Here is a 13,722-nt window from a genome sequence, read left to right on the forward strand (position 1 = left end):
ACTGGAGCGAATAAAATATGCGTTAAGAGGATCGGCTCAGGGGTTCACCAGGCGGTGGCAGCCGTTCCTTGACTATCTTGCGGAATGATAATGGAAAAACAGAAAAGACAGCAGCAGCAACCCAGGGGGGAGGGGGGAGGGGGGGATGGGGAGAGTGTTATTTTGTGCTTTGTTTTTTTTTCTCTTTATGATAGTTGTTGATATTTGCTTCTTGTGTATTACTTTGTTCTCATTTGTTGTTAGTTTAATATATTATTTAAATAACGTTTAATGTATATTTTATTATTAAGTTGTAAAAATGGGAAATTTTTGTTTGTTTGAAAAACTTCAATAAAATATATTTTTTTGAAAAACAAGAGGTTATACTAGAAAATAAAGGGATGGGCAGCCATGTCTAAACACAGCTAGAATCAGTTCTGCAAATATTGAATGCCAATAAAGATGATATTTGAGGTTGTCGCTGAAGTAAAGGAATGCTTTCGAAATTCCGTCATTACGCGATGCCAAACTCTCTCTTGCATCCAATTGCCCGAAGAAACTTTTCTCTCAGAATCTGCAGGCTGCTGTACTTGGGGAGATCCAACATCCTGTTACAGGTGTGGGCGGCCGGGAAGTACAAGTCGGGGTCATCCTTCGGGTCGTGGTGGATGACAATTCTGAGGCTCCCCATTCCCCCAACTGGAACCCTGTCACAGCCTGTCAGGAAGACTAGCAACGAGAAACAAACAGGTATTAATCAATCATTAAAATGTTGCACAGTACTTTCCAAAGGACGGACATAGAAATTCAAGACAAACCAGAGCCCTTTAAGCGTTGGCAGGGTAGTCACAGTTGTGATCATAGAATCATAGCATTTACAGTGCAGGAGGCCATTCGGCCCATCGAGTCTGCACCGGCCCTCACAAAGAGCACCCCATTCAAGCCCATGTATCTACCCTATCCCCGTAACCCAGTAACCCCCATTGAACCTTTTTGGACACTAAGGGCAATTTATCACGGCCAATACACCCAACCCGCACATCTTTGGACTGTGGGAGGAAACCGGAGCACCCGGAGGAAACCCACGCACACACGGGGAGGACGTGCAGACTCCGCACAGAGAGTGACCCAAGCCGAAATCGAACCTGGGACCCTGGAGCTGTGAAGCAACTGTGCTAACCACTGTGCTACCATGCTGCCCAATACCGCGATGTAGCAAACAAGGCAGCCAATTTGTGCACAGCAAGGTCCCACCGACAACGACCAGGTATTCTGTTTCAGATTGGCCAGAACACTGACCACAGGTCCCCTGCTCTTCTGCAAAATACTGGACAGGGGACGACGACTCCCCGTTCCTGAGACTAAGTGTTGAGGCCGGGGCAGGAGTCATGGATTTCCACAAGGGCAGCACTGCCGCTGCATCTGGACCGATTCAGCGACTGTGGAGGGGCTAGCACCGGCTCCTCGTGGAACACAATCGATTCCATTGAGAAACGGAGCTGGATTTGCCGGATCTGCAAACAGGATGGCAGCAAGACGTGTGGCCCTACGATTTACCAATGCTGAGCTTGAGACACTGCTGGATGCGCTGAAGGAGAGGCGGGCTACGCCTGGACCCCGGCCCGGGAAGGAGGCTGCCGGACTTTGCCATTCACTGTGCCTGGGCGCAGGTGGCACAGGTGGTGAGCGCCGTGGGCACCGTTGCCCGGACCAGCCAGCAGCGCCAGTAAAAACTGCACGACTCCTCAGGGTGGCCAGGGCGAGTAGGCAGCACTGTGCCCCTGGCACCAACCCCCGTCCCACACACCCGTAACCCTCCACCTCCACCCCCAGGGGAAGGCCGCCCATAACTGGCGGGAGTGGGAAAAAACTGGTGGGGGACCGCGGACCTGCGCCCCCTCACCCGTGGCAGAGCAGAGGGCCCGGGACATGGACGGCAGCCGGGAGGAAAGGGAGGTCACCGAGGTGGAGGGTGAGGAAGTGAGACGCTGCTGAGTTGCGGCTCCCAGTGACTCGTGTGTCAACTGTTCCCCACCCCCCCAACACCACCCTCACCCCTACCCTGACCCCACCCTCACTCCACCACCCCCACTCCCCCCAACCTTCAATCTAATCATGCGTCTTGTCTTGCAGGACCTGCAGATGATGGGGGTGGGTCCATCTGGTGTCCCCCGCCTCCAGCCAGTGACACAGCCGTAGCCGGAGCCCTGGGCGCTGAGCAGTGATGAGGGCAGCAACAGGGACAGGAGCCATGGAACTGACACCCAAGGCACCCCAGAGCTCGAGTCCGAGGATGACACTGATTTCTCGTCACAGCGTTTCCAACACCCTCCATGAGACACTCACCTCGGTCGGGCATGTTAGTGAAGAGGCTCCTGGGACACTATCTGGTGCTCACCACACAGCTGATCCGGTACAGCAGGCGGAGGTAGGAACTCTCGAGGGAGCGGACGGTAGGAGGGTAGCCTGATCCCAGGAACTAGCTGCCGTCCAGACAGGTCTCGAGCTTCTGGAGCGGACGGTCCCATCGATTGTGGAGATGCAGTCACCGAGCCAGGGACTACTGTTGCTCTTTTTAGCCTTAGTTTATTAGCTCTGATTACGTCACCTTTGCTCACGAGTCGCCAGGTATCTTTCTGATACCGCCACGTGGTTCAAGCTCAAGTTATGATTAATAAGTCAGCACACCGCTTAGTAAGATTGAAATCAACGGTCATTTATTATATACAACAAGTAATGTTTACACAATAATCCTACTTTCTATATAATAAACCTATCACTACTGGCCAATACTTAACTTTAGGAAGAGCCCACCAGGTCAGGGAAACGAATGGCTTATCCAATCGAATCTGGCCCGCGGGATTCAAAAGGCTGCTACAGGTCGATGGCTAGGAGTCTTTATCAGATAGCGATCGCTGGACTCAAACTTACGGTTGCCAGTTGCTGTTCTTGCGGAGGTCTCGAGCAGGCGAAGAAGGGAGAGAGAGAGAGAGATCAGAACTTGGCCCCTCACTTTATAGGGCCCAGGGGCTTCCCGCCTCCCGGGGAGGCCCTTGACCCTGAGTCCCAAGTGATTGGACCTGTTCCCAATCACTGGGGTCGATACGTCCAATTGCGAGGCGATTCCCCGATCGGGGGGTTGGTCGTTCACCTGCCTTTGTTTCGGCCACTGCAGGCGCCGACAGGTCTGGCCCGGTATTCAATTGCTAATATGTTGCAATTGTTCCCGGGGATAGCCGATTAAACTGCAGATGTCTGGGTGGATGGGCTGTTAAGAGTCCTGAGTATCGATCTGGGCCAACTTCCCCAGAGCCGAATACGCTATTCTGTCTGCAGCTGTCCGTTTCTGTCTTGTTACCTGCTTTTCCCAGCAGCCTTTCCGGTTAGCCATTTTAAATCGGGTTTTGGCCAGATTAATTGGGACGCAGCCATTTTACGTGGCTACACTACAGGAGGGGTTGTCGGCGAGCATCCAGTGCCTGCTGGTGCAGTTGGAGGAGTCCAACCGTGTGCAGCAGCAGCAGGCGGTGCCAGCAATGCGTGCCACCCAGGCCGACACCGCACAGGTGGCATCGGCGGTGGAGGCATTGGGGCAAGGGCTTTGGCTATGGATCAGCATGTCCAAGGCCTGGGGCATTCTGTTCAGCTGGGGGCCGAGGCCCAGGACAGGGCTGCCCTCTCACAGGCAGCCATGTCCCAGAGCTACCTGGACATTGCAGCGACGCTCCTGAGCGTGTCCCAGTCACAGCAGGCCAGGGCTGGGTACGTCGGCGGCATTGCCCGGGCGCTGGCCGATGTGGCGCAGACACAGAGGGAGGTGGCCCAGTCCCAGAGGGAGATGGCGCAGTCACTGGCTTTTGACTTTTTTTTTTCGAGTCCCCAATTATTAATTTTTCCAATTAAGGGGCAGTTTAGCGTGGCCAATCCAACTACCCTGCACATCTTTGGGTTGTGGGAGTGGGACCCACGCAGATACAGGGAGAAAGTGCAAACTCCACACGGACAGTGACCCCAGGCTGGGATCAAACCCGGGTCCTCAGCGTTGCGAGGCAACAGTGCTAACCATTGTGCCACCATGCCGCCCTGGCACAGTCACTGGCTGATGTGACACAGACCCAGAAAGTGGTGGCACAGTCAATGGGGCGGCCTCCCATGCCTGTCTGGGCCCCATGTCTTGCCCATCATTGCCCTCCCCCGCATCCTCCTCGCCAGACGAGGACTGGTGTTCATCCTCCTCCTCCAGCACATCGCCACTCTGCTGCACGATGTTGTGGAGAATGCAGCAGGCCATGATGCGGGCGGCCCTCTCAGTGTCATACTGGAGGACCCCGACAGAGTGGCCCAGGCATCTTCAGGATGCCAATGCACTGCTCAATCACAACCTTGGCGGCTGCATGGGCCTCGTTGTACTGGCCGATCTGCGCGACCCACCATTTTCTCTTACCTTGTTTGGTGCTGACAAAAATGGAGGAAATAGTTTGGGGTCCCTTTGGCCCTCGTACACGCTCCTCCAATGGAACCTGCTGGATGAAGGTGAAGTATGGAGTCTCCAACTGTCCAAAGTTCTGCATTTTTTTCCTGTAAGATTTTATTAAATAAAACCCCCCCAAACTTGTAAAAAAAATGAATAAAATAAATGAAAAAAGTAAAAAATTAAATGAATAAAATCCCCCCGGACTTGTAAAACAAAAAGCTGCAACCGTTTTTTAAAAAAGCAGCCGCACTGCGGATATGCACCGATGATCGGGCCGCATGCGCAGTGCGGCCGCATTTTTTTTACATGTTGTCGGCCATTTTGAAGGCCGCTTGCAGCTGCCGTCCTGAACAGCCGACTGCTGCGGCTGTTGCGCGCAGAATTGCGCGATCGGGTGCGCCGCGACGGACGGCGCCGCGACCCTCCCGACACCCGCCCGCGGGTTGCGCCCCCGAGTTTGACAATGCCTGCCCTAGGCGACATGCATCCATCGATCATCCCTGGACCCGGGACATCCCATCGATGGGAGGGAACCCCACTGCATGGGCATCCTGCTGGGCTTGGTCCACATTGAAATGGGTGTATTGAGCCGACTGGGTATGTCAGGCCTCTGTGACGGCGTGGGTGCACCTGTGCTCTGAGCTCTGTGAGATGCCTGGAAGGACCCCGTGGCGTAAACGTGCAGGGCGACCGTCACCTTGACGGCCACCAAGAGGGGGTGTGCTCCCCCATACCCCCACTGTGCCAGGTGCGCCATCATCTGGCAGATATGTCGCACTGCCTCCCTGCTCAGCCGGAGTCTTCGACGACACGCTCAGTCCGGCAGGTTCTCGAATGACAGATGCTGCACCCGGTACACACGAGGCCCTCATGCGGCGCCTCCTTTGCTGCTCCACCTCCTCAGCCTGTTGTGCGGCTGCATCCTGTTCCTCGGGGGGCAGGCTTCGCTGCTGCCCGCTACGCTGCTCCAGCTTCCTCCTCGAGGAGTGCTCATCACAGGGCATCCCCCGGGGCTGCGGCAACCAGCTGGAGGGCCACCATTGCTGAATCGTGGGAGGCCGCTGGATGTCGGGTGGCTCCCGTTAATTGTATGGAAATAGAGCTTAAGCGGTGATAATTGGTTCCGCGCCATGCTACAGCGAGATCCTGATTTCGCCCTGGGGGAGTGGGCCGGTCACATCGCAAACCGTTTTGTGCCTGGCGCCATTCTCGTTTTCGGCCTCTCTCGCTATTCCCCGGCCTTGTTTCGCTCGAGTGAGAGCGCAATGAGGCCAGATTATCGCGTCCCATGTTAAGGGGCAGCACGGTAGCGTTGTGGATAGCACAATTGCTTCACAGCTCCAGGGTCCTAGGTTCGATTCCGGCTTGGGTCACTGTCTGTGCGGAGTCTGCACATCCTCCCCGTGTGTGCGTGGGTTTCCTCCGGGTGCTCCGGTTTCCTCCCACAGTCCAAAGATGTGCAGGTTAGGCGGATTGGCCATGATAAATTGCCCTTAGTGTCCAAAATTGCCCTTAGTGTTGGGTGGGGTTACTGGGTTATGAAGATAGGGTGGAGGTGTTGACCTTGGGTAGGGAGCTCTTTCCAAGAGCCGGTGCAGACTCGATGGGCCGAATGGCCTCCTTCTGCACTGTAAATTCTATGATAATCTATGAACATCCATTGTCGGCAGGGGGTGAAAGGTCGACATGTTAACGTGGTGTGTACCCCCGTGCCCAACCAGGTTCAACGGGGAACACGGTGGTCCCTGTTGGTACTGCGGGGTCTGCCCCCGCATGTCCCCCACCCCCATCCTTGGCCCTGTTGGTGCCCGGAACCGTGGGGCCTCATGCCCTGGCACCTGTCCCTGCAGCCTAGGGTACTGTCGGCTGGCGCTGCCCTTTGCCAGCGGTACATTGCTACGGGCTACAGTGGGCGTCGCCCTGCCGGCGGGTGGTGGCCAGTTCAGTGGTGGGGGGTGTAGTGGAGGGTGGGCCCGGCAGCTCACAGTCGCGTTCTCTGTGTCCTACCTCCTCTCTCTCCCTCATCAGCCATGACGCCGGTTTTTAAAAGCAAAAGTGAACCGGGCCATCGGGAATTCAGCCCATTGAAGGCGGAAAATTGCGGAGGCCCCGGGGAATACCGGGTCAGGTCTGCTAATGATATGCAAACTGTGTTTATTGCAGGTGTGTTCCGGAATGCATTGGCGCCGCTGCTGAGGCGATTGAGAATTGTGATTTGGCGTCAGAACCGATTCTTCTCCCAATCACGTTTCCCGATTTTAGCATCGGTCAACCCAAATCTAGACCCTGTCCCCAATCTAGACCCTATCACCAAACTAGACCTCATCCCAATCTAGACCCCAGCCCCAATCTAGACCATGTCCCCAATCTAGACCAGACAACAATCTGGACCCCACCCCCCAATCTAGACCCTAGCCCCAATCTAGACCCTATCACCAATCTAGGCCCTATTCGCAATCTAGATCCTGTCCCCAATTTAAATTCTGCCCCAATCAAGTCCCACCTCATTCTAGACCCTATCCCCATTTGACGCTATCCCCAAACTAGACCCTACCCCAATCTAGGCCCTATCCCCAATCTAGACTCTGTCCCCAATCTAGACCCTATCCCCAGTCTAGACCTCTCCCAAATCTAGACACTATCACCAATCTAGACCCGATTACTTATCTAGACACTATTCCTAATCTAGACCCTCTCCTCAACCAAGATGCAGTCCCAAGTCTAAATCCTGGCCCAATGAAGATCCAGTCTGGCCCAATCAAGATCCAGTCCCCAATCTAAAACCCTCTCTAGTCTAGACCGTATCCCCAATATAGATCATGATTCCCAATATAGACCTCAAACAAATCTAGACCCCACCCCCAATCTAGACCATGTCACCAATCAAGGCCCTATTCCCAATATAGACCCCTATTTCCAATCTAGAACCTAATCCCAATCTAGAACACGTCCCAATCTAGATCATGTCCCAATCTAGAGTCTGTCCGCAATCTAGACCCCACCCCAATCTTCACTCTGTCCCCAAACTAGATCCTATCCCCAATCTAGACCTGGTCCACAATCTAGAACCTACCCCCAATCTAGACCACACCCAATCTAGACCCTAACCCCTAATACAGACCCTATCCCCAATCTAGACCCTGTCCCCAAATGAGACTCCACCCGTGATTGCGTGGGTTTCGCCCCCACAACCAAAGATGTGCAGGGTAGGTGGATTGGCCACGCTAAATTGCCCCTTAATTGGAAAAAAATGAATTGTGTACTCTAAGTTTATTTAAAAAGATATTGTCCCCAATCCACATCCTGTCTCCAATCTAGAACCTATCCTTAATCTAGGCCCTGTCCCCAATCTAAACCATGTCCCCAATCAAGGTTCTGTTCCGAATCTAGACCCTGTCCCCAATCAAGGTCCTGAGCCAATCTAGATCTAGTGCCAAATCAAGACCCCATCCACAATCGACACCCTGTCCCCAATCTAGACCATGTCCCCAAACTAGACCCTGTCCCCAATCTAGACCATGTCCCCAATCTAGACCCTGTCCCCAATCTAGACCATGTCCCCAATCTAGACCCTGTCCCCAATCTAGACCCTGCTGAACATCTAGAACCTGCAGCCAATCTAGATCTTGACCGCCTCGAAGTCTAAAGCCCACTATTGACCAAGTAACCAAATCACTTATTCTCTTCTCATCAACCTCCACCGGTCCCCCACTCTGACTCCGGATGTACAGCCTTCAATCTGCCCGACAGTGGCCAGTACTTTTTAAAAATAAGGGGCGGGATTCTCTGTTGCATGGTTGGTGCCATGTTGTCCGGGGCAACCACTGCAGGCTGCCGCCGTGCGCATGCGCGGCAACATAATTGGCCATTCTCTGCCCGTTTTTGCCACAGGAGCCGGGGGTTTTACCCGGCGCTGCTGCTAGCCCCTCACCGCTCCCGGAATCGGTGAGGGTGCGGCACCGATTTTGATGTCGCAAAACGCCGCAGTTCCCACGCCGGCATCGGCACTTAGCCACAAAATTGGAGAATCCGGCCCAAGGTGGTCCACCGAATTCAGCGAACCCCCGGGAAAATCCATCCTTCTGGGCTACCCAGCCGCTAAACCTCCCAGCTCCCTTCTCGCCTCCCTGGCATTCCCAGAGCTTGTGTAACCCGATGTAACAGCAAGACCACTGACCAAGAAACCGCTTCTTGTCTTCCTCAGTCAATTCACGAAACATCTTCCAGAAATTTACAATGACATCGTCGGTCTCTGTGTATCCACGGTACTCGGTGTTCTGTGAGACAAAAAACTGCTATCAATGGAAACATCAACGTGCACAGAGCACGTTTTCATAAAATTGTTTCAATAATGATATCATCCCAAGAAGCAAACATGGCTGCAGGCGTCGTCAACCAGAGGAGTTTGGATCGTATCGTCCGATGAAGGTGAATATGAAGTTATTGGCTAAGGTGTTGGTGCCGCGCATGGAGGGTTGTGTGTCGGGGGTGATAGATGAGGACCAAACAGGGTTTGTGAAGGGGTGGTAGTTGTCAGCTAATATTAGGAGCTCAATATATAAGCTCAATATAGGGAAGAGTGAGATGTTCCCGGTCAATACTTGGGTGAAAGGGTGGGGCATGGAGAAGGTGCCGTTTCGGCTGGTCAAGCCAAGATTGCGATATTTGGGTATATGGGTGGGGTTGGGGGGGGGGGGGGGATAGTTGTGCCCAATTGGATAAGTTGAATTTGCCAAATTTGGTGGCAGGGGTGAAGGACGATTTCAAGGGGTCGGATATTCTACCGCTGTCACTGTCGAGGAGGGTTCAGGCAGTAAAGATGACTGTCTTGCCGAAGTTTCTGCTTATTTTTCAGAATCTCCTGATTCTTGTGCCCAAGTCTTTCTTTGGAAGGGTGAATCAGATAATTTTTGAGTTTATACGAATGGGTAAGGTACCCGGGATTAAGAGGGTGGTTTTGGAGAGGGACGGCGGACAGGCGCTGCTGATCTTGATTAATTATTCCTGGGCGGCGAATGTTGAAAAGGTCGGGAGGTGGGTGTTGGAGGAGAGGTCGGTGTGGGGGCGGATGGAGGAGGCCTCGTGTTGAGGATGGGTGTGAGGGCACCGTTACTGGCGCCGCTTCCGTTCTCGCCGGCTGGGTACGCCACGAGCCCGGTGGTGGTTTCATCGCTTAGAGTGTGGAATCAGTGTCGGCAATATTTTAGTATGGAGCGTCTGCATGTAGGGGCTGGTTTAGCACACTGGGCTAAATCGCTGGTTTTGAAAGCAGACCAAGGCAGGCCAGCAGCACGGTTCAATTCCCCGAACAGGCACCGGAATGTGGCGACTAGTAACTTCATTTGAAGCCTACTTGTGACAATAAGCGATTTTCATTTTATAGTGGCTGCCAATTTGTGGTAATCACAGATTTATCCTGGCAGGGCAGGATTCTACGTTTCGGGTTTGGGAAAGGGTGGGGATGGAGTGTTTTTGGGACCTGCCCATGGGGTGGTAGGTTTGTATAGTTGGGAGAGTTGGAGGAGTTCCAGTTGCTGAGGGGTAATGGGTTCTGGTACCTGCAAATCAAGGATTTTGTAAGAAAGGAGTTGGCCATGTTTCCGGGGTTACCACCCCTGCTGTTGCATGAAAGAATTCTCTCTGAGGATGAGTTAGAGGAGGGTAGCATCTAATAATAATAATCTTTATTATTGTCACAAGTAGGCTTACATTAACACTGTGTAGTACCCTCAATAACGACGACGCAAGAGAGTAGAACGGTAAAGAAGGCTTTAATAAGCTGCTAACTAGCCTGATGTCGAGACGGGTGCCGCCTACAGAGCGACCCCTTGTATACGACTCCCTGGTGGGCGGAGCCCCCCAGGGTTCCAAGCCCGGTCTTAAAGGGGACATCACCGTACATGATGATAAGGGTACAGTAACACAGTAACCATTCATCACACACTGCAATGAAGTTACTGTGAAAAGCCCCTAGTCGCCACACTCCGGCACCTGTTCGGGTACACGGAGGGAGAATTCAGAATGGCCAATTCACCTAACAAGCACATCTTTCGGGACTTGTGGGAGGAAACCGGAGCACCCGGAGGAAACCCACGCAGGCACGGGGAGAACGTGCAGACTCCACATAGACAGTGACCCAAGCCGGGAATCGAACACGGGACCCTGGCGTTGTGAAGCAACAGTGCTAACCACTGTGCTACCGTGCCGCCCTTAGACATATACGGGGAATGAATGCAAAGGGAGAGTGCATCGGTGGAGGATATAAAGTGGAAGTGGGAAGAGGAGCTGGGGTTATTTGATGCGGGGCAATGGGGCCCTGCAAAGGGTAAATTCGACCTCCTCATGTGCAAGACTGAGCCTCATTCAGTTTAAAGGGGTGCTCAGAGAACACATGACAGTGTTGTGGATAAGTTGTTTTATTCCGGCGATAGAGGATAGATGCGGACACTGCTTAAGGGGTCCGGCCAGTCACACCCATATGTTCTGGGCCTTCCCGAAGTTGGAAGAGTTCTGGAAATCCTCTGTGGGGACTATCTCGAAGATTCTGGGGGTGAGGTTGGCTCCAGGCCTGTGGGTGTCGATGTTTGGAGTGTCGAAGGATCCGGGAGTGCAGGCGGGGAGAGAGGCTGACGTGCTGGCCTTTACCTCTCCAACAGTCCAGAAGCGGATCTTGTTAGGCTGGTGGAATCTGGAGCTGCCCATGCTGGCTGCGTGGGTGAGTGACCTGGCAGAGTTCCTTCATTTGGAGAAAATAAAATTTGCCGCTTGGGGATCGACGGGAGTGGGGAGGGTTGGGGGGGGGGGGGGGTTATTTTTGAGGTGGTGGCCGTTCATCGCTTTCTTTAAGAATATGCTGAACGTCACGGGGGGAGGCAGGGGGATGGATAGGGGTTGCTTTTACTGTATTGTGGGTATTTTGTGTGTGTGTTTGGTTTTTAATAGTTGGAAAGTAGATGGACATGGAGGGGTTTTGTCTGAGTCCGCAGGGTTATGGATGATGCTTACGTGTGTTCTGTGCTTTGTAAACAATTTGAAAATGCCCTGAATAAAAATATTTTTAAAAAAGGGTGGTCGAGGTTTGGAACTCTCCACACAGCAGTTGAAGCTGGATCAGTTGTTAATTTTAAATCTGAGATAGAGAGATTTTTGTTCAGCAAAGATAACAAGGGATATGGGCCCGAGGCAGGTAAATGGGGCTGGATTCTCCGCTGTCGGGATTCTCCGTTGCACTGGCAGCGTGCCCAGGGATTTGCCAACGGCATGGGGCTGCCCATAATGGGAAACCCCATTGGCCGGCTGGCGGGACAGAGAATCCCGCCCATGGAGTTAAGCCACAGATCAGCCACGATCACATTGAATGGCGGGAGAGGCTCAAGAGGCTGAATGGCCTGCTCCTTTTCTTATGTTCCTGTGTAATTCCTGGACCAGGTCGCTAGTCTGTTGCCAGGGGCTTATAGCTTGAGGGGGACCACTCCATATCGAGTGTGGCCGAGCAGGAGCCTCTCACGCTCTAATGTTGCTCAGTGATCACGGGATGATGGATCAATGGGACTTGGGGAGAGTTAGCAGCAGAGTTTTGGATGACCTCAACTTGGGTCAAATGTTGCAAGCTGGCCTGGTGACCATTTGAAGGAGTCATGTCCAGCGGTAACAAAAGAATGGATGAGGGTTGCAGCAGCTGTTGCGATTAGACAGGGGCTGAGCCGGGCAATTTTGAGCAGATGAGAAAAGGCAATGATACTGACAGGTCCGGTGTGAGGTCGGAAGCGCATCTACAGGTCAAATTTGTCACCGAGGTAGCGAACCGTATGGTTCAGCCTCAGTCAGTCGCGAGGGAGAGGGATGGAGTTAGTGGTGAGAGAACAAAGTTTATGACGGGTCAGAGACAATGGGCTGGATTCTGCGCTCCCTGATGGTGACGTTGTGTTCGGCGAAGGGGCGGAGAATCCGTTTTGGCGCCGAAATCGGGAGCAGCGGCGGTTTTAAAAATTCTCTGCCCCCTGAAAAACGGCTCGCCAATTAATCACGGCCTCAGGCCATTGCCTGAGGCCTGCCCCGCGATTCTCCGTCCCCGACCGGCCGCATTCCCGATGGCGTGGGACTCTCATGGTCCCAGCCGATCGAGAACCTCGTGTGGCGGCTGCGGACTCAGTCCGGGCCGCCACAGTCGGGGGAGGGCCGATTGGCGGCCGGCGGGGCTTTAATTCGGGGCTGGGGGCACTGTGGGCGGGCTGTCCGCGGCGGGCGAGCGACCGATGCGGGGCACTACATTGCCGGTCCAGGTCTGTGGGCTGAGTCCGCCACGGAGCCGCCGTGCGCATGCGCGGCCACGGAACCCGACGTGCCGGGGGCCACCTCGGCCGCTAGAGCTGCGAGCTCTACACCGGCTCCCTGCCAGCCCCCAGCAATGGCTTTGGCTTTCCCCTGGTAAGCAGGGATAAGGGAGGCCCTGACTGAGGCAGTAATCACCAGTGGCAGGTCCCTTCAAATCAGGCAAGAGCAACATTGACAATGTCAAGTCTATTGCGTCAATTTTGAGGCCCTTTACTACACTTATGGCTGGTTGCCAGAGGGTTAAAATCAAGTCCCCTGTTGCTTGTTTGACATGCAGAGATAACAATAATAGTTAAATACTCAAGGCAGCAGGAAGACAAGAAAGACAGTGGCTCACGTCCTCCAGCAGTTGCCAGTCATATTTGGTGTTTCCGTGGATAAGGGACATCAGTTCAACAGGCAGGAAAATATCCACAACTGGCAGTGGCATAGCCCACCGAAATCCACCTGAAAAGGCTTTAAAATGTTTCTCCACCGACATGTTAAACACGTAATCCACGTAACAGTCAACAAACTGCTTTCTGAAACAGAGAAATGCAAACGAGGCGTTGATTAAAATGGATCGTTTTAAGTGCTTGCTAAACTCACGACACAAAGTCTAAAGTTGGATATGATTCTGCAATTGGACAGCACTTACTGAAAAATCCTGAGTGTGCTCAGAGTTACACTAGCAACCAATTTAAGATTGGCTGTGCTTGTTGTCACTGCTGTACATGTGTAATTTTAGTGTTTTACTCTGGGCGGGGGTCCAGAAACTAGGAAGACTGGATTTCTGCATTGGATTTGTTTATTATCACGCGTACCAAGGTACAGTGAAATGTATTTTTCTGCCTGCCGCTCAGACAGATGGACAAATTTCTTTGACCATCTTTGAGTTTTAACTCCTGCCAATGTGAAACTTACTCTTTTACAAAATTAGGGAAGGGAAATACAAA

General features: G+C 53.1%; 1 protein-coding gene across 1 annotated transcript in view; it reads right to left on the bottom strand.

Moving 5' to 3' along the window:
* Positions 1 to 271: 271 nt before the first annotated feature.
* LOC140408288 (probable E3 ubiquitin-protein ligase HERC4) overlaps positions 272 to 13,722 on the bottom strand; it is a 118,514-nt gene continuing 105,063 nt past the window's right edge. The window contains exons 22-24 of the mRNA XM_072495277.1: positions 13,125 to 13,308; positions 8,631 to 8,730; positions 272 to 708 (exon numbers count right to left, since the gene is read on the bottom strand). Coding sequence (XP_072351378.1) covers positions 494 to 708; positions 8,631 to 8,730; positions 13,125 to 13,308 — 499 coding nt within the window. The 3' untranslated portion in view covers positions 272 to 493. The remainder of the gene's footprint in view (positions 709 to 8,630; positions 8,731 to 13,124; positions 13,309 to 13,722) is intronic.

This window comes from Scyliorhinus torazame, chromosome 3, assembly GCF_047496885.1.
Source record: "Scyliorhinus torazame isolate Kashiwa2021f chromosome 3, sScyTor2.1, whole genome shotgun sequence".
NCBI lineage: Eukaryota > Metazoa > Chordata > Chondrichthyes > Carcharhiniformes > Scyliorhinidae > Scyliorhinus > Scyliorhinus torazame.